The 19540-nt window shown below is 38.9% G+C and overlaps 1 protein-coding gene across 6 annotated transcripts in view; it reads left to right on the forward strand.

The window, feature by feature from the left end:
• Positions 1–19540, forward strand: part of nrxn2b (neurexin 2b) — a gene marked incomplete at its 5' end in the record, with an annotated part of 672833 nt that overhangs the window by 328921 nt on the left and 324372 nt on the right. For all 6 annotated transcript variants that reach the window (XM_079257326.1, XM_079257328.1, XM_079257327.1 and 3 more), the window contains 2 exons: positions 10805–10978; positions 14546–14665. In XM_079257326.1, the coding sequence (XP_079113452.1) occupies positions 10805–10978; positions 14546–14665 (294 nt within the window). The remainder of the gene's footprint in view (positions 1–10804; positions 10979–14545; positions 14666–19540) is intronic.

Here is a 19540-nt window from a genome sequence, read left to right on the forward strand (position 1 = left end):
ATAATTACGTCCCCTGATGATACAATCCCAATAATATTAGGATGTGTAAATGGTAAAAACAGATTTCCATGATTTAATCTAAATTCAACTGAAAAAAACTAAAGATACAAAATATTTCATGTTTAAACTGAAAAACATTTTTACTTTTTCTTTTACAAATATTAATTTAGTTAGAATTTGCTGCCTGAAACACGATCAAAAAGCTGGGACAGAGACAACAAAGAACCGGGAAAGTTTGGGAATGCTAAAGAATCCCAGATTCCCTGGAAGCTAGTCAATCATGACTGGATATGAAAGGTGCATCATGCAAGGCTCACTGAAACACAAATAAGATGGGGCGAGGTTCACCATCTTGTGAACAACTGTGGGAGCAAATTGTCCAACAGTTTAAGAATGTTTCTCAATGTATAATTCCAGGTCGTTTAGCAATTTCATAATTTATTGTCCATCATCAATTAAATTCAGAGAATCAAGAGGTATCTTTGCACATAAGTAGCAAGGCTGAAAACCAGAGGTGGCAATTCCTGTGTGATGGCTGTGTCTACAGCCACACATGGGTGATAACATGCATTACATACACTTAGATTTATTTTTGTTTAACCAGTATTTAATTTGCAGACCAATATTTTTATCAGACATCCGTTTCACATAGCATCACAAATATTCTGAAAGAGCGCGCATTTTAGTTTGTTGTGATGTTATGGTTTTCATTTGTTGTTTTCCTTGAGTTTCAGTGGCTCCAGTCCCTTGGCTGTGAACCAGCAGGTGGCCACGGGGTGGAGCCAGCTTATTGGACCGAACCAGTGGCAGAGATGGGAGGGGGAATTTAGAGTTTTCTTCTGTCCATTTAGTCATGTTTTTGTGTGTCATCCCCTTTGTCTGTTTTTGTTTGGGCTGATCAGCCACTATTTAAGTTTACACATGTGTGTCATTTGTTAGGTCAGTTTGTTTCATTTTGTTTGAGTTACTTCTGTTACAAGTTCTTTGATTATAGTTTTGTTAAGCTGACCTCTTTTATAGGCCTGATTTATTCATTTGTGTTAAAACAACTTTTTCTTTTTTTTGGGTCAAAATAAAAACCCTATTTTTCTAACTTTCAACCTGTGCCTGACTGCTTCACTGCTCGGCCCATCACATCCTGGTTCAGAATGTAAAAGTCCTGCCATGTTTTTTGGATCTACCTGTACATTTAGAACAGTCTCCAGTCATACTGTGGACCAAGTCCACATAATATATCAGACAGGAATCTGGTCGTAATGCACTCAGCAGATGTCCTGTATTGGTTCTGTGTGTCCTTATTTCCTGTGTTGCTAACAGGAGGGGTTGTGTTTGTGGTTGTTTAGGTCTGGCTGTTGGTCTCCTTCTCATCCCAGCCTGTATAGACTATAAGAAACATGGTCGCTGTCACATATGGATGAGTTGTGTAGGCCTGGCAGAATGACTGAATCACTGTCACTGTTGATGCTAACAGCGTGGCTAACTATGGAAGCTAGGCATGACCTTTGACTTTATAAGTGAATTTCATGTTAAAAAGAAAAAAAAAACACTCCTCAGCACAGTGGCAGAAAATATTGACATGCTTTAAATGCATTTACACTTTAAACCGACTCTGGTCCACTTCCAGTGATAACGCGGTTATGTTTGGAGTCAACACATCAACATGCAACACTGGTGAAGAAAAACTTCAAAAAACTAAACAACGACCCTGATTTGGCTGCAGCCATGTTGAAAGTGCTTTCAGTTTTAAACTGAAATTATAGTGAACATATCACTAAGCTGACATCATTTCTTTAACATACTTAAAAACTGATATTTTGTCAGTTCATAGAGATTGAAAGGCCAGACAAGGGAAGAGGGAAAACTTTGTGACATAAAGTAGGCTGTGTCAGATGGAAAAGTAGACAGAGGAAGAAGCTATGTGATAAAAATAAAAAACAATAAAAAGAGGTTAAAAGCATTAGTGAACAAGTCTTATGTAAGAATTTTTGTAAATTGGCATGGATTGCTTTTCACCAGCAGGGCTGTGATGTAACTCTAGTCAGCTGTGTTACCTCAGTAGAACTTTGCCCTCAAATTGTTTTTCTATTTTTTCTATTTTATGAAAAACAATACTAAATGAATAAATAAATAGATAAATACAATGCAATTTGCATAAATAGAGACACATCATAGCTGATGTGTGACTAGCAGCGCGCCATTTCAGCTCCCTGGAAATGTTCAGCTAAAGACATCATCAATTCCGGAGCACGGAAGTGCCGCATATGCTGACTTCTACACCTGATGTCTGGTAAGGTAGAGCTGAGTGAAGCTGATGGACAGTGATATGAAAAGGACATAATAGATGACTTGATACTGCTAGCACAAAAGGAGAGGATTTAAAATGAGATGGAAAGGAGATGAAGACAAATAAGGAGAAAATGGAAAGTAAAAGATGGTGACTGATCAAAGTGGGGAAAAAAAAAACTGTATATCAGAGAGAGAGAGAGAGAGAGAGAGAGAGAGCAGCCGAGGCAAAGCAGAAGGACTCTGTCATCTTATAGAGGAGAATGAAAGCATGGAAGTGTGTAATGATCTTCCTGTGTGACTACACACTTTTTTAGACTCACCAGCATGCCATGGCAGGTATTTTGCAATGGCTTTGTTAAGAAGATGTCTAAAAACTAATGGAGAGAAGGCGAATAAAACATTGACAAATTTAGCCTTTTTTGCTTATGCTTGCTTTAGAATAGATCATTCCAAGTCCCCCCCTCACCCCCTCACCCCAGGGGGAGAGTGTTAGGGATGCGGAAACTTTAACATTTCAAAAGCATTTATGATTAAAATGGGAGTAGCAACTTTTAATTTGCATTATAAAACTCTGTTAAAGTATTAAGTTTAATTTCCAGAAACCTGAACACAGCAAATATCCTGTAACATGAACTTGTCAAAAATCTGTTTGATATGAGGCTATAGAGAAATGACAATAATCATGCCAATGCGTTTGTATAAATACTCATACAGAATAAAGTAGTGGTGACCTGAAAGTGTCATATTAGTGATAACTACAATGTATTTAGCTACTGGATATAATATGCTCTTTAAACCATAACACGTCTACTAGATTGTGCAGTTAAGGCTCAGTTCAAAGCATAACAATAAGTAATTACAATTTCATGAATATTGGTAATCCTATTTTATGCTTTATACAATAAAAATAAACAGCAGCAACATTATCATTATTTTTCTACACCAGTCATTTTTTGTAGTGTGTCTGCAGACTGCAGCTCCTCTCTAATTAGCAATCAGATTCTGATTTTTTGCTGGCTACCGGTGTCCCAGCCCTGCCTCCAGTAACGCAGCACTCGCAGGCAGCAAACAGCACGAGTGTTTTTCATCAGTAATGATTCAGTCTTTGTCAGTTAGAGCCAGCACGATACCAAAGCAAGGCAAGAAATGTAGAAAGGAAGAGTGGGAAATCGAGAGGGAGGCAGGGATTCTTAATAGAGCATTTAATGAAAGTTAATGGTCACCTCTGTGTTCCGCGGGGAATTGGCAAGAGGGAGTCTGAGTATTGAGTAGAGATCAGACATTGTGCATTCATGCCCTTTTCTCATTATAAGACCTCTCTTAATGATGGATATAAATAATATATATTAGGCTATTGCTTGGTACGGGCAAAGACTGCAATACCATCACATCACTTGGGAGCCAATTATAGGCTAGAAAGAAATATGGGTGTTGTATTGAACTGACAAGGTGTTCTGACTGAATAAAATGAAAATCTTAGGTTTAAGCATTTTATCAGTAATTCTACACAAACATACGCACAATAGGAAATCTGTATGACATAGTAATGTTAAAAAGTCTTTAACAATTATATTTTTCTCATAAAAACTAACATAAATGCATCAGATAATAAAAAGGTTGTGAATTTGAACTTATCAAAATAATTTCATCTGCAGTTATGTCAAATATGATGAGAAGTCTGAAATAGGCACAGCCAAGCTTTCGCTTTCAGAACCAGGTTCATTTTTAGATCCAGCTATGTGCACAGGCATCACCAGCATCCTGCTTGTCGCAAGCCTTAAGTAAACAAGCATCTTTGTTCTTAAAATATCAGAAACTGGATGTTGCTCAAGCTTATTAACATGTGATAAAAATCCAAGAAGGTGTTTAATGAATTAGACCAGGGGTGTCCAAGTGTGGCCCTGGAGATCTACCATCCTGCATCTTTTATCTTGTCCAACACACCAGAATCAAATGAATGCTTCATTACCAGGCCTCTGCAGAGCTGAATGGCAGAAAAGGGAATTCAGCTGTTTGATTCAGGTGTGTTGGTCAAGGGCTGCATCCAAAAGTTGCAGGACGGTAGATCTCCAGAACCGAACATGGGCACCCCTGACATCGACACTCACTACGAAGCTCTGACCAGCAGTGAGGGATGGATCTTTGAACAAACAAGCAGACTATGTCAAATGTATTGTTGTCTGTGTCTGACACACAATTTTCAAGAGGACCCCTTGAAAACGAGATGTATCATCTCAAGTGGCTATCCTCTCAATGAATGTCAAATGTTGTCAAACGTCGCTGTCCTCATACGTCCGTGGATCCTTTAAGTTGGCTTAGTTATTTAGCACCTGGAGAAAAAAGTCCTGGAAGAAAAAGTTGACCAGAACAGTTTCTCAGCCTCGGGACGCTGCTGGGCAGCAACTGCTTCAGAACTGCACGTAACAGATGTTACGATTTCATCAGACTAGCCTGGATGCAGAGCTTTAAGCTCCACTTAGTGTGTCTTTCACAGTCAACACATTACACGAGTGTGTTGATCATTAAAATATGTTGAAGCTTCCTATGTTCTTTGTTTCTTTCACTGGTTGCAATTCAACTGTCAAGCTTGTCCCTACAGTTAGGCTGGACACATGGCATGCATGTGAGATAACAGTGACATCTGCACCTCAAACTGCACTGCAGATATTAACTATCAAGAGCTGTAACATAAAACAGTTTTTACTTGCAGGACAAAGATTCCCAGCAAAATGGACAGGCAAAGCTTTAGTTGTTTATCATGTGGAGCTCATATCAGTTTCAAATTATCCAGAATTCTGAGTATTATGGTTATTAACCTGAAGCACTGGTGTGTTAAAACGGTTGTGGAGGCAGTAGCTGTGCTGCATCTGAGCCACAGCAGAAAGGTCAGTGGTGTGAAACCATGCATGCAGCTGTGACACAGCAGTTCAACAATGCACATGCCACTCTACTGGTGGGACCCTGGCATCAGTGTGGTCTCAAATTGAACAGAGTTCAGATCTGTATGGTTCAATGAGACCAGAATAGATGCACCTTGGAGCCACATATGAATATAATGGCTGAATTAGTTTGATATCTCTGTTGGGTTTGCTGGGCCTCAGAGGAGATGTTACCCTTTGTTCCAGTTCATGGAGGTTGCAGAATTGTAAAGAAATTAGCTATGGATGTGTTAGGATTTTTTGTTCATGGCCTAGCAACGTCTAGGCAGAGTATATATGTTGCAGTATCACTCCTGCAAACTCTCTGAGTAGATTATGTGAATTTAAATTGAAATGGTGAGCTAGCGGTTCAGTGTCCTTTTTGCAGAACAGGATGACTTCCATCAAGAGATGCACTTATCCACTCTTTTGGGGTTCCGATCAGATTTTAATTTCTGATATTTTCCAATACCAAATCAGTTTGCTTAGTACCGTCATTATTGCTGTTGTTATTGTGTAATATTTCATTATGCTGCAGTAAACCACATGTCACTTCATAATAAAACAATAACTCACAAACAAAATCAGTCCAATTGAAATGTTTTGTGCTCTGCGATGGGAGGTTGAAAATTTCCTTCACTGCATTGTGTTTGTTTCCTCAACTCATGCAGGATTTGGTGCAATCAAATGAATGATCTCTACAATCATGACCACTTAGGAGCACAGCTTTTATTGCTACACCATATATATTATGTACTCTGCACCATTGTTTTGACTTTTAGTTTTAATAAAGTGCATCAATGGGACACAAATGCTCTTTCAGTAGAGAAGGCAGCTGTATTCTCTATTATGACTAAGATGGGATATATTACCTGCCAGACCTTTAGGTACCTCCTCAGAGCAGGCTATGCATTGACATGTCCTGTCTGAGTCTTTGTTTTGTGTACGTTCTGTGAAAGTCGATGCTGATTTTGGATCCGTTTTGCATAATTGGTTGGAAACTAAATATTCTTTCATGCACTTGCAAACAGGTCAGTTTAGAGTTTGGCTAAAGCACTGTCATGAGGATGTTAGCCACCACCCTGTGTGTCATGTCGCTCTTTAGTTAGGCTACTGCTGTAACGTTGACCACTTCCCCTGATAGATGACTCTAAGCTAATTAGCGGATGACCCTTGTTTTGGGATGTAGCAGCTGCAAAATAACATTTAAAGCTATTTTTTCAAGCATCCCTTTGGTTGATTAATTATTAAAAAAAACTAAGCAGAGGAAAAATAAATCAGTTCTGGCTCTGATCAGATTTACAACTGTGTGGAAAAAGGTATTAAAGCCCCGGTGGTTAGTTGATTGTATTATTCAAAGCAAACTCTTGACTTTGGTTAGCCTTTCAGCCTAGAAATATAATTATGTTGTGTTTCTTATTGTGTGCAGCCACTGAGCATAAGCAAGGCATAGAAATGGATCTTTTATCACTTTTTCTGTTTTTCCTTTTGGAAGTGTGGTCATTTCCTCCTGCCTGATTCAGTTTTGGATAAAACAGATGCTGAAAATCATTTAAGTTCAATTAAATGCCTGCAGTGACCCACAGATCAAAGCATTACATCAGCAAAACTGGATATATGAGGCTTACACACCATAAAAGAAAGAAAATCATCATTGCATGGAGCTCTATTTCCTCAAAAACCACAGGAAGCCTTTTTTCAGGTGAAATATCAAGTCAGTGATACCATATTGTACTGCCAGAAGGTCTTCTGGGCTACATATTCAAACATTTCCATTATTTTCATCAATAATTCAAGGTTTAAATTGCAGTAAAAGTGGGATTAGAAAGGTGTGTAATGTTTTAATTTGTATTGCTTGCATTAAAAACCCTGCAACTTCATCTTTAACTGTGGAATGCAAGCTAGCTCATTTTACACTAGTGTGTTTGGTAAACCTGTTGTTGACTACCTGAAAATGCTTCACATTTGCAACAGTTTTAGCTTTTTAAAATCATTTGAATTAGGAAACTTGGCAAGGTAACTTCAGGGTTACAACTGCAGCCACTAAAGAGGCGGAGAGCCAAGAAATTCACCAAAAAAAACCTGGAAAAAAGTGCCTTACAAGCACTTCATTAGGATAAGAAGTTGATTTATAGCTTGCCAGTGCTTTTAGTGATTACTTTATTAAAACCTCTCTGCTAAACTTTGACAGACTTTCCCACTGCTGCACTTCCTCGCAAAAGCTATTTGGACATCTGTGTTGTATCCTGTCTGTTTTCTGAGCTGTCTTCTGCCAGTAAAAGTCACTCCGTTGACTCCTGTCTTATCACTGGGTCTCTACCTTTCCCTCTCTTCCTCCTGTTGTGTCCACTTTCATTTCTTTGCTGAATCAACCATTGTAGCTTTTATTCATTCATTCATTATCCTAACTGCTTAGTCCATTGAAGGGTCGCGGGGAAGCTGGAGCCTATCCCAGCTGTCTTTTGGGCGAAAGGCGGGGTACACCCCGGACAGCTCGCCAGTCCATCGCAGGGTAGCTTTTATTGTACGGGTGAATCAAAGTGAAAGATTGCGTAAATGGCAGGCAGGTGGAACATGGTGAAAACTCTAATTAAATTAGATCTTTGTGTGTTTTGTGGTTTGCAGCATTATGAGTTTGGAGAGAAAGCGTTTCCTACAGCAAAGAAATCTGAATGACTGAAGTCAGTCATTTTGGTTTGTGGAAAAAGAACTTTGTTTGCTGGAAGAATGTGAACTTAAAGTCAGGGTTTGCAAGTTTGGCCTTTTATTCCTTTTTTTTTTTCTTTTTTTATTGTAGCTTCCTCTCGTTGATATCTCAGTCCAGCACATGAATAGGACTTCCATTCAGATGGAAGGAACATTAGTTTTCATTGATGCTTCACTATTCTTACATCATTAAGCGTTGATATATATATATTTTTTTGATCAGATACAATAGCTCACGATGTGAAGTTAACAACGATGCATAAAGCACATTCCAATATTCATTTGCCAGTCCAACTGACTATTATATATTCTGTGGAACAAATGTTCATACACCAAATGAACAAAGAAGTCAAACATGTTTAATTCAAATTAAAGCCTTCAAATCCAAAATGAATACAGATAGATCCCAGTTCACTGTGAAGGGGGCGTATGTTTGCTTCCTGAATATTTATTCTTTTCATCTTTAGTTATTGACACAAAAGAAAACGTGCATCTTGCACAGCTGTGCTCCTTCTCCTGTCGGTTTTAGTTATTCAGGCAGCTGGTGAAGTCTCAAACATTTTCTAGACTTCTGCAGAAATGCACTGTTTGCTCTTTTGAGATAAACTTCACACTGATAATTTCATATTTGCTAAATGGTTCTTCACAGCCCTGATTTCAGGACATCACTCTGCTGGACAGTTAATGAATTTATTGTATTGATTGTGATGTCTGTGAACCCTGGCTGGGAAATATGAAGTGTCAAGTGCTCATTAATTCTAGAGAGGAGTTGGAAAACAACATTGACTCATTCCATTACACAAAGTCCACATCTAATAGCCTTTGCAGCTCATTGCGTCTCAGTTGAAAGTTCAGGTTTTAGCTGTAAAACCATTTCTTTTAATTTTGAGTTGGAAGGTTTTCTGATGGTCATATCTCTGTAGCTGGATCTCACCCCTGTGTGGAAGGTTTTGCTGGATGTTCATTTTATGCCTACTTAAAGATAAAGCGTCAAGTAGAGGTTTTGATGATATGAAAAGCCTGCAGCATTTCAAACCGTGTTTATTCATATGCCCTCACATCAAAGGCCTCTTTGTATTTTTCCATAATTTTACTTGGCATTTTCTGCAAAACTTTACAGAACAGAGGGCTGCAGTAGATAGAGGGAGAATATAATTGGGTTTAAAAGTGGATGGCTTTTTTTGCTTTTATGTTGTAATATAAAGAGACCTTAATTGTACTTGAGCACTGAGATTTCCCAAAAGTCAGCTTTATCATCTTGCTTAGGACTGACATTTTCTGCTTCCTTCATGACTAAGTGCAACTCTGTGCACCCTGCTTCTTTCTCAGGAGAGTAGACTATACAGAAATTCTTTCAAACATCAAATACCATTCGCGGTATTCCAGGTGGAAGCTGTAAAATCCATTCATGTCAACTGTAAGCTACTCCTTTGAATCATGTAATCATCAAAACATGCTCCGCTGCCTCTGTAATGACAATCACTTTGTCAGGGACATCTCTCAGGAGTGTAGCCCTCCCCATTCACATTTGCTTGACTTAGAAATGTCAATTTTTCTGTGTCAGGGTGATTGTAATATTTTATCTGCAGTGTGTATGGTAGCTGCACTGCACTCTTAAGGCACAAGCTGTGAACCTTTTTTATACATTAAATACATTTGCTCATTTATTCCTTATCAGCAGTGGCTAATGAAACGTTGTACAGTGAAAAAACGAATCAGCACAGACAATAGTTTGTGCTTTGTACAGTATCAATCGGATATGAAGTTCAATTAGTTCATTTTAATCCCTGCTCTTTTCATTTGCTCATTTGCATGTGCTCTTTTCTTTTCTGCACAGTACAATGTAGTTCATTTTATTTGCATGTTAATTAACATTTTCACATAAAGTTATGTGGCTGTGCCTCACAATCAAAAGGTAGACTCAGGCATCTTCTGGTGTTACACCTGTGATGTTTTCTAGCAATCTCTTAGTATCTGCTTTCTCAGAATGTTTTAATTAGTGACCAAAATATGCATGTGGCATTTTAAGTAGAAGAGAAGTACTCCAAGTTCATTACTTTACTGAAAGTTAGATGAGCTGGAGTTTTGCAGGCTTATTGGGCTCTGAGTATAAAAGGAGTGAACACAACAGATTTAAATGAAGTCTGTTTTCATATGCAGTGCAAGAACAACATCACTTGTTTTAAATAGGAGACTTGTTATGAAAAACTTGCAAAAATTGTTCCAATTAAAGGGACTTTTCACACTGACATGCCAGATAATCCCTGCATTCCATTTCAGTGATTCCCAAATTCAGGACAAGATGCTTTTTATGGTTATATATTATCTATGATTTAATTAATTCATATTTCCTATAATATTCTGCATTTGTAGAGCAAATTCAGAGGTACAACTGACTACTCAATCGGACTTTTTATTAACCTTTGTTTTATAGTGGCGCCAATTTTTACAGCTGTATCATGTTGTGACTTTTTTCACTGAATAACTTGTTGAAATGAAAAATCACCAGAAGAGATCAGGTCTACACCTCCATGATTGGACCAAAGACTTTTCAGCTGCATGTTTTTATTGCAAATATTAATTGTCGGATTAATTGTCTGCAACAGTAATTTTATTTTCATTTCTAATTTACTGCACTTTATATCACTTGGATAAAAATTTGCATGTCTAAAACTTTCATTTCTCAAGAAAATGAGATTAATAAATATAGATATTTATTAAATCTTGAAATTATGCATAAATGTTAAATATATAATAATGATATCATATTTTAAATACAGACAAACCAAAAATTAATCAATTTCTTTGAATACAAGTACATCCTCAAAGTGTCTCCCCTCTGCCCTGCACAGATAAAGAATAATAAAACAATGGCTTTTATGTGTGTTTTCCAGGAGAGCTGTACATCGGTGGCGTGACGAAGAATATGTACAGTAATCTGCCCAAACTGATTGCATCCCGGGATGGGTACCAGGGCTGTCTGGCCTCTGTGGACCTGAATGGGAGACTCCCCGACCTGATCGCAGATGCCCTCCACAGGGTGGGGCAGGTGGAACGAGGCTGTGACGGTAAGAGAGCCACATATGCCGTCATGTAAACTGCAATGCTCCCGTTCACCTTCTTCAAACGGGGGTAAAAAATAAACTCACCTATAAGTTACAAAGAAAAAAAATCCATTGCCACTGATTTCCAGTGCAATCATCCAGTCTGTACTACACCTTCATCGTTGTAAATAATAATAATTTCTCTCAGAGATTGCTCACATGCAGCAATTATTCATCAAGGTCTGCTCAAGAGGTGTGTTTGAGTAAAATAGTAGGAATTATTTTAGAAGAAAACAGAAATAAAAACATATTTGATGTTGATAACACACAAACCTGCAGCTCAAACTAAGACTTTATTAAAAACCACTAAAGTGACTCAAATACATATTTGACATGTTTTACTTTTGGGAATCCATCAAAACTCCCAGACATATGTTCAGACATCTGGGCAGTTTTGTGTTCTGTCCTTCGTCTATTCCTTTGGTTGTTTCTTAAAACCTGTACGAGGCAGGCATCCTTCCCCTCTTATGTTTTCTCACCGTGGCTGATGAGAGCCACGCTGCACCTCACTGCTTTTTACTTAATTAGTCTTGCATTAGTCGTGTTTTTACCTCCTCTTTGTCACATGTCAGGCCAAAAGGCTGTGATTTCATATGGTTACTCCAAAGTATAACAGTAGTTTTTTGGTTTGAGCATTTCCCCTACCACACCTTCTACACCACCTGGAGCCACACTGTGCCTCGTGTCAGTGGCATGCTGAGCATCAGAGAGCACAGGCTTAATTTCCCCCAGGTCGACTCGATGCTGCTCTGATCCAACTTTTTCCCCCTCGTCTTGTTTCTTAACACTGCTGCTTCTGCTATAGCCTTATTACCTGACTGCAGTCATACCCTGCAGTTATTTTCTGCCAAGCACAGTTTCAAACTACATTAAGCTATCAAACTGGCTCTCAAAGGCACATGCAATAGATGCTAATTTTATTTAATGATTGGGGTGCCAGGGAAGTGAGCAGTTCCCTGGCACTGACCAGATTTGGAAGGGTGGAACAATATTGGTGCACTTACATCTGAAGCTGTTACTAATTTACATATCCCTTTGTTGAAATAATAGAAACACTAGGGAAAAAAAAGCTTTGATTGGTTGTTTAATTTTACTGCAAGAAAAAATAGAATTGGGGTCATTTTTTGCCTATGGACCTGGAGAGCGGTCAGAGGTGACTGCTGGTCCCATCTCTCCAGGCCAAAGACCAGACAGGGGCTACAAAATTGAGTTTGTTCCTTTCTTCCTTCTGGACTCAGTGTTTTACAACCACGATACAACAGAAAACAGAATGAATATTGGCAGACGAAGCAAGGTTGTATCTCTACACCTCAAGATCATCAAACAGTGGGAAAATCACTTCCTGTAAATACATATAAACTGGAAGTGGTTTAATACCAAGAGTTTTTATTTTTTTCTTTTTACCAATGCAGACAGAAGACTTATCTCAGTCATCAAGCACTAAACCAAATGAGTGCACAGTTTGTGTGTAAGCAGATGTTGCAGTAAGTGTAAAATAACAATGACAGGGACATGTAGTACCTTTACTGGACAGGATTTACTGAAAACACAAAACCAATCGACATAGGTTGTAAGGTACTAGTACAAAAATAATGTCTGGCCAGCCGTTAAATAAAAAGTGAAAAGGTGATGACATGGCATGTTTTTTTAACAGACAAAATACAACTAGTTTGAAAATCTATGATCAAATAAGGTGGACAATTAACAGAACCAGCGGCTAGATGACATATATTATGTATGTGCAGTGTGTGTGCATGTATGAATTTATTTGCAGATATGGGGGGTGTGAGTTATGTTTTAATTGGGCCATTTGTAAATGGCACAGTGAGAAGTCTGTTTATCTGTGTGGAAACAAATAACTCTGGCACCAATCTATGAATCTTTGGAAATGCCTGTTTAATTGAGGTTCTAATGAGAAACCCTACTGCCATCATCACAACAGCAACCACACACTTATTTTGAAAACAATTATCCCACCTAAAACCTAATCTGCATTCTAAACATATCCCTGCCATTCAGGGTTTCTTCCCTGACTATTGATGGCAGCTGTTTGAAATCAAGTTTTCTCTAAATGAAAACTGATGACAACAATGTCTGTTTGTTTTAGTAATCAGCTTGTATTGATGGAGTCAGAGTGTGGAGAGTGTGCTCCATTACATAGAGAGGACATTTTACCAGGAAGCTCTGACAGACTGTCAAAGCACAAAGTTCTGTTAATTATATCTATCTATCTATCTATCTATCTATCTATCTATCTATCTATCTATCTATATATATATATATATATATATATATATATATATATATATATATATATATATATATATATAGTATCTCATTATATAAATGTATATATATATATATATATATATATATATATATATATATATATATATATATATATATATATATATATATATATATATATATATATATATATATATATATATATATATATATATATGTACATTTATATAATGAGATACTGTTGGTCTCTTTAGACTACGGGTGTCCAACTCCAGTCCACAAGGGTCAGTATCCAGTATCAGCATTTTTGTCTTCATGCTGACAAAAATAAATGAATAGATTGACAAGAAGCTGTTGGATCCATTGGATTTTAATCAGGTGTGTTGGTGCAGGGAAACAAGAAAAACCTGTTAGGTACTGGACCCAGGTGTTAAACTAGAGTTCAACACCTCTGCTTAGCCCTGAACTCCAGTCAGTGATGTTATGATTCACAACTAGAAAAGTTTCTTTCAGGTTTGGTCATTGCTTCAGGGAAAGGAGTTCATATTTTTTGGATATTGTTCAAGATGTATTTTGGAAGGACCAAGGAATGGACAGAAGACTTTGAGGCTTAATTAGCAGAAAGGAGGGGATTACTCTGGTCTGTGTGGCAATGAGTCAAAAGGCAAAGCTTTAATTTCTGCTCCATCCATGTTCATAACCATCAGCTATTGAGCGTGTCACAGATACAAGCAGCTGAACTGAGTTTATGCAGAGAGCGGTGGGGTTTCCCCTCAGCCATAAGATCAAGAGTTTGTTCCTTCTGTGAGAGCTTGGAGCAGATCCACTGCAAATTAATTTAATGGTTTGGGCCTCTTCAGGGAATTTTTCATTCCTGTCAAACCTGGAAGAATCCCTGAGGCAGACCCAGAAGTTGCTCAAGGGATAATATACAATATATGTCCTGACCTGTGAACAACTCAGGAGGAAGTGGAGAATAGTGTCTTCTTTCCATCCTCGACCTCTCACCTCTCCAACTGACCTTGCATGAGACGAAGAAAAAATGGATGGGTGGAGATTACACAACCGTGCTCTTAATTTCCTCACAGCAATTTGCAAATATTTTAAAGAAATCTCTGCTTGGTTAAACAAAGCATTAAGATGTGTCATTGTTGTCAGACATGAACTGCCAGCAGGTTAAAATGTACAGTGATACACCTCAGATTTGTACATTTCATGTCAATCTTTTCCGTGCTTCACCTCATTGTATTGACATGCCTAATTTGGCTTTTTTTACACCCTCAGGACCCAGTACCACCTGTACGGAGGAGTCCTGCTACCATCAGGGGGTATGTCTCCAGCAGTGGGAGGGCTTCACCTGCGACTGCTCAATGACGTCCTATGGAGGCTCATTTTGCAACGATCGTAAGTGACATCTTTTCCATGACTCCGTGGTGTGAATGGTTGGCAAGAGTGAGTGATTCAGTGGAGAAATCAGCAGCTTGGTAACCAGCTTTTGTCCAGATCCATGAGTAGTTCAGGTTCCACAGGCAACTTTGCATGTCAGTTGTTGACCATGAAAGGACTATTCTCAAGTATGGAATCCTTGAATCTCAGTCAAGGAAACTTCCTGTTTGTATGTTTAGCACTTGTGATTGGTGAGTTGACCTCTCTTTCATGACAAGGCTGTTATGGCTCTTTGGGAAGCCATCTTTGTAAATCTCCAGGTCCTTATGGACTGGAAATATGTTAATCAATTCCTAAACATGCAGATACTTAAACATGTTTCTTGGTGCAAATTGAACACATGTGTCTGCAGAGCTCATTGAAATATTCATGTTAACACTTTAAAATGTTCACATCATCAACAACATGTCATTTATTTATTTTTCAAAGCTACACAGATGCTGCTGCACACATTAAATGTTCTGACATTATTCATTGTCAAACCTTGTATGGCTCAAAGTTCATCATGAGATTGGTTCCTCTGTTCATGAGTCACTGCTAACCGCATGCTGTGAAAAGAAAGTGTTATTTAAGCTCCGTGTCGCTGCCATGTGGTCACCTGCTGGGTGGCTGGCAGCCAAGAAGTGCAGTGGAGAAGGTGTGTGGAGAGAGTGAAATGGATTTAGCATGAGCACGATGCTTATTTTAATGTTGTTACTTTCTTCTCAGCAAGCCTGACGCTATGCTTTTGCTGTCATTTAATTTTGGATAAAGCTTTCAGTAAGGGTGCAGTGAAAACGCTATGATGTACAAACTCAAGATGTTCGCCTTATGGAGGCACTGCCTTGATCTTTGTTTCAGTTTTCAGTAAATATTAGAGCATTTCTTATTAAAGATTAATAGTCTGGCCTTGTGTTAAGCGGTGACAGGCTAATAGATTTGATTGCATAAGTATTTGCTTGTAAAGTGGTGGCTGCTGAGTTAAACGGCATCACCTTAACTTATTTTTCTGCACAGTTTGAACAAATATTGCTGATTGTTCGTTATAATTGGACTTCCGCCTTCACCATACAGAACATGACCAGCCATGACGGTAAAGTCAGATTAGAAAGGTATTCCTTTGGCACTTCTCAAGCAAGGAGAAGGTTGATAACTGCTCTGTCGCCATGACAGCCGAGATAAGCGGAGGTCCTTTGCAGCTTGAGAGAGTACAGAAGATGAAGGGAAAAGAAAAAGGCGGAGGGCGCTGATTCCTGCAGTCGAGGTGTTGCCTGTGGGGAGTGTTTGCAGCTCTGCTTTGCTAGTCTCAGAGGTGACAGGTAGAGAGCATATTGATACATGTTCTGAAGAAGATGTGTGTGTGTGTGTGTGTGAGTGTTTAGTGAGAATGTGAATACAGTGGGAGGGACTTCACCAGCAGCCCGATCTCACACATTGCCAAACTTAGGTAAAAAGTTGGCATTAAAGCAGAACAACTGCTCGTCTACAGTAAAGTATCCAGTTCTAAATGCCAGACCCAATGAGAGTCTCAGATACTTTGGACACTGACTTGTCATCCAGGCTGTAATGTTTTCATAAAAAAATTGCAGGTGTGATTGTGCTGGTAAAGTTCACTCACCCCCCAACTTGTACAGTGTTGTTCCATGGTCAGAGGTCGCCATACTGCAGCATAGCACATCGTACTGCAAGAGAAGTTCATTTTTCATACTTAAGCCTATCTGGTTTAATGCTTTCTTTATTGGAAAGTACAAACCCATCAACAGAGAAAATCATCTGCACATAGCTGCATGCTTTACATTCAAATTCTATATAATTGCTGTTGAGCTATGCATCAGTGTTGCTGCCTCTTAAACATGCATGCTGGTTTTTTTTGTTGCTTGGTTTGTTTTTCTTCCCCCCCAAAACAGGTCCACACCTACCGACTGTCTTCTTTCATCTTTTCCGCCAGCTTGATGCAGGAAAAAAACACAAGAAAAACATTTCATTTCTGGACATTGAGCTCTTGGCTTAAGCTGAACTTTGGCTCAATCACCACATCAGCTTCTCTCTTCTGTTTCTGCTTCGTCGTGACTTGCTGTACAAGCAGCTTCATCTCTTCGGGCGTTTCTTTCAAGGCTTTTTCTTCCACTGAACATGCTAACCTTCAGTGAATTGTTTTCTTGAGCCTGCTCTGAAAGCCAAGTCTGCGTATATAAAACCGTTTCTTCAGATCTGGGAGTCTGTCAGATCAGACAGGTCAGATCTGCCTACATGCTTGTGTTTACCAGTAACACAAAAGACTTGCTATTTTTTTACCTAAAACAGTATGAAATACCCATGACTCGTCACGTTGATATCTTTGGTAAAGACTTTGCCAAATGGCTCATGTGTGGTAATCAGAATGAGGCTTAGGTATGTAGATGCATGGATTGCACTGCTGCGTGTGGACCGAAAACAAAGCCTGCAAAAGAAAGTGACACAGTGGAAATGTGTGCAGCTTCATATATTCCCGGTGACACATTATTTCCTTGTAGTTAGTGTTATTCAGTGGGGAAATTGTTTGTTTTCTTTCCTCAGTTTTAGCCCTGGGTCATTTGTTTCACTCAGTGGGGAAAGGTTGTCAGAATTATTGACATTGCAGTTATTTTTCATGAATACGGATGCAGAGTTCTGTAGAGAAGATGCAGCAGGCAAAGAGTAAAGAGGAGATTTTTCAGTGCTGTTTTTCACAAGATAAACAGAAATTATACATCTCTATTTGATGGCATTGTTTACTGGACATCAGCCAAGGCGAGGTCATTGGCTTCGGCTGCAGAAAAGTCTCATTCCAACTCTAGAAACGCATAGTGGAACGTTATATTCAAGCATTGTTTGTGGACGTCTTTGTCTATTTGTCTCTGCAGCTGGAATCCTAATCAAACAAGAAGATGACTCATATGGCTCTTGGTATACAGTAATTGTTGTTTCCTTGAAGTTTAAGTAGATCATTAATATCTAAACATTAAAACAGAGAAGTCTGCATCAAAAACTGAAGCTAATAAAACATTTTAAAAAGCTATTAACACAATCAATATGAATAACTTTTGGTTTTTGGAATATGATCACGTCAATTGTTGCTTGTGTTTCTGGGATAAAAGACATATTTTGAACCCAGACAGAATACTGTGGGCAAACTAAACAAGCGTGGGATTATCCAGGGCTTCTCTGTGTGTGCTGATTGTATCGATGAGGCTGAAGCTCTGCACAGTCTCAGCGTCGTACTCACTTTAAAAACACACTGCCTGGGGGTTGCATCCATTTGCAGTTTAGAAAACATTGCCTTTTTCTTATTTATGGCATTTTTAATTACTTTTTGCAGCTAATATTGACAAATAAAAATACAATGTTTCTTTATGCACTTGAAATATTTAAAGAAACCCTTATTCTCATTACAACTGGTTTATAAGTTTAACTGTATACATTTTTTCCTAAAAAAACTTGTTATCTGTCAGGGAATTATCTTCACCTCCCTCATCGCTGAGCCGCACCTCACCACCACTTCTGTTTTTTACAAGACATGGCTTATTTATGAGAACGGCCTTGATATGAACAGACACTACTGAGGAAGCCCAGCAGTCTGATAGGCAGAGAGCTGATATTGAAAGTGATCATAGCCCTGGGTCAACAATGTTGCCTTTCACCCTCGGATCAAGGCAGGCGCTTTGCTGGGCACCCCCGCTGAATAATTTTGTCCATATTCTGTGCAGCAGTTTGAAACGTGGTGGGGGGTTCTGTTTGTGTATCTGAAGTATTTCAGGGACTTTAGTAGAGAAGCTCTTTGCATGTTCATTAGTATTGTATGCACTTCCTCTGTGATGCTGGAAGGACTACCGCGCTGCACTCAGGAGAGGCATGTGACAGGATGCTAATGCATGAAACATGGCTTGAGGAAATAATCGCGCCCAAATGAGCTGCTATTTAGCATTCTTCCCTTGTACATAACAAGAATCTGTAGATGTTACCTTAACATATGAATGCAGATTGTCTGCTATGCAGTCAGTATGAAATTATCTCCTATTCATCAATTCTTATTACAGACAGTGCCATCTTCCAGTGTGTCTACTGTGACAACACATCACATTCAGCTGGAACCACAGGTTGTTTCCTATATTGTAATGCCATGTTTATACATGTAGATGCACTTGTGGACCAACAAATAGAAGAAAGCTGTCTCATATCCCTTCTTGCACACGCTCACATGACAGAGCATTTGTTATTCAGCTGCAGCCTTCAGTGATTGACTGGTCTATTTGTCTCTGCATAGCGTGTAAGCGGGCCACTTGGTATTCTGCCTTATTCATCGAGAAGCAACCGAGACAGAGATGCTGTGGAAGAGTGTGCTGTGTGAGGACTTTCTTTTCTCGCTCTTCCATCCTCTGCTCATGTGCATGAGAGAGTGAGCCTGACGAAACAAAACGGAGAGGGTTGGAGAAGGTCCTGGTAGGGAGGCTCCGTCTGTGCCAGTCTATGTTTAACTGCATGCATTGACTGGGTGTTCAGTGAATCCAGCTGCGAACGCGTGCTGTCAGGCATGCTAAGCATTCAGTGGCAGTGTGTTTGAGGCACTGCTGATTTCATTCTTCCTTCTCCTCCATTAGCTCATCTCTATCGTTTTCTCTATAAGTATCCGAAGATGCTGTAAAACAAACAGGAAGGTTTTCACGCTCCTCAGTGGCTCGTCTCCAAGGAAGCAGATTCTTATATAAGTGCCACATGACCCAAATGACATCTTGTGATGTGGATGCAGTGTTATGTTAACGGTGTGTCACTGCTTGCGCAATGTTTCGAATATGATACACTTGTTGATGATTGGCAGTCTTCAATCTTCAAGATAAT

The sequence above is a fragment of the Telmatherina bonti genome (genome assembly GCF_933228915.1).
Source record: "Telmatherina bonti genome assembly, chromosome: 18".
Taxonomy (NCBI): Eukaryota; Metazoa; Chordata; class Actinopteri; order Atheriniformes; family Telmatherinidae; genus Telmatherina; species Telmatherina bonti.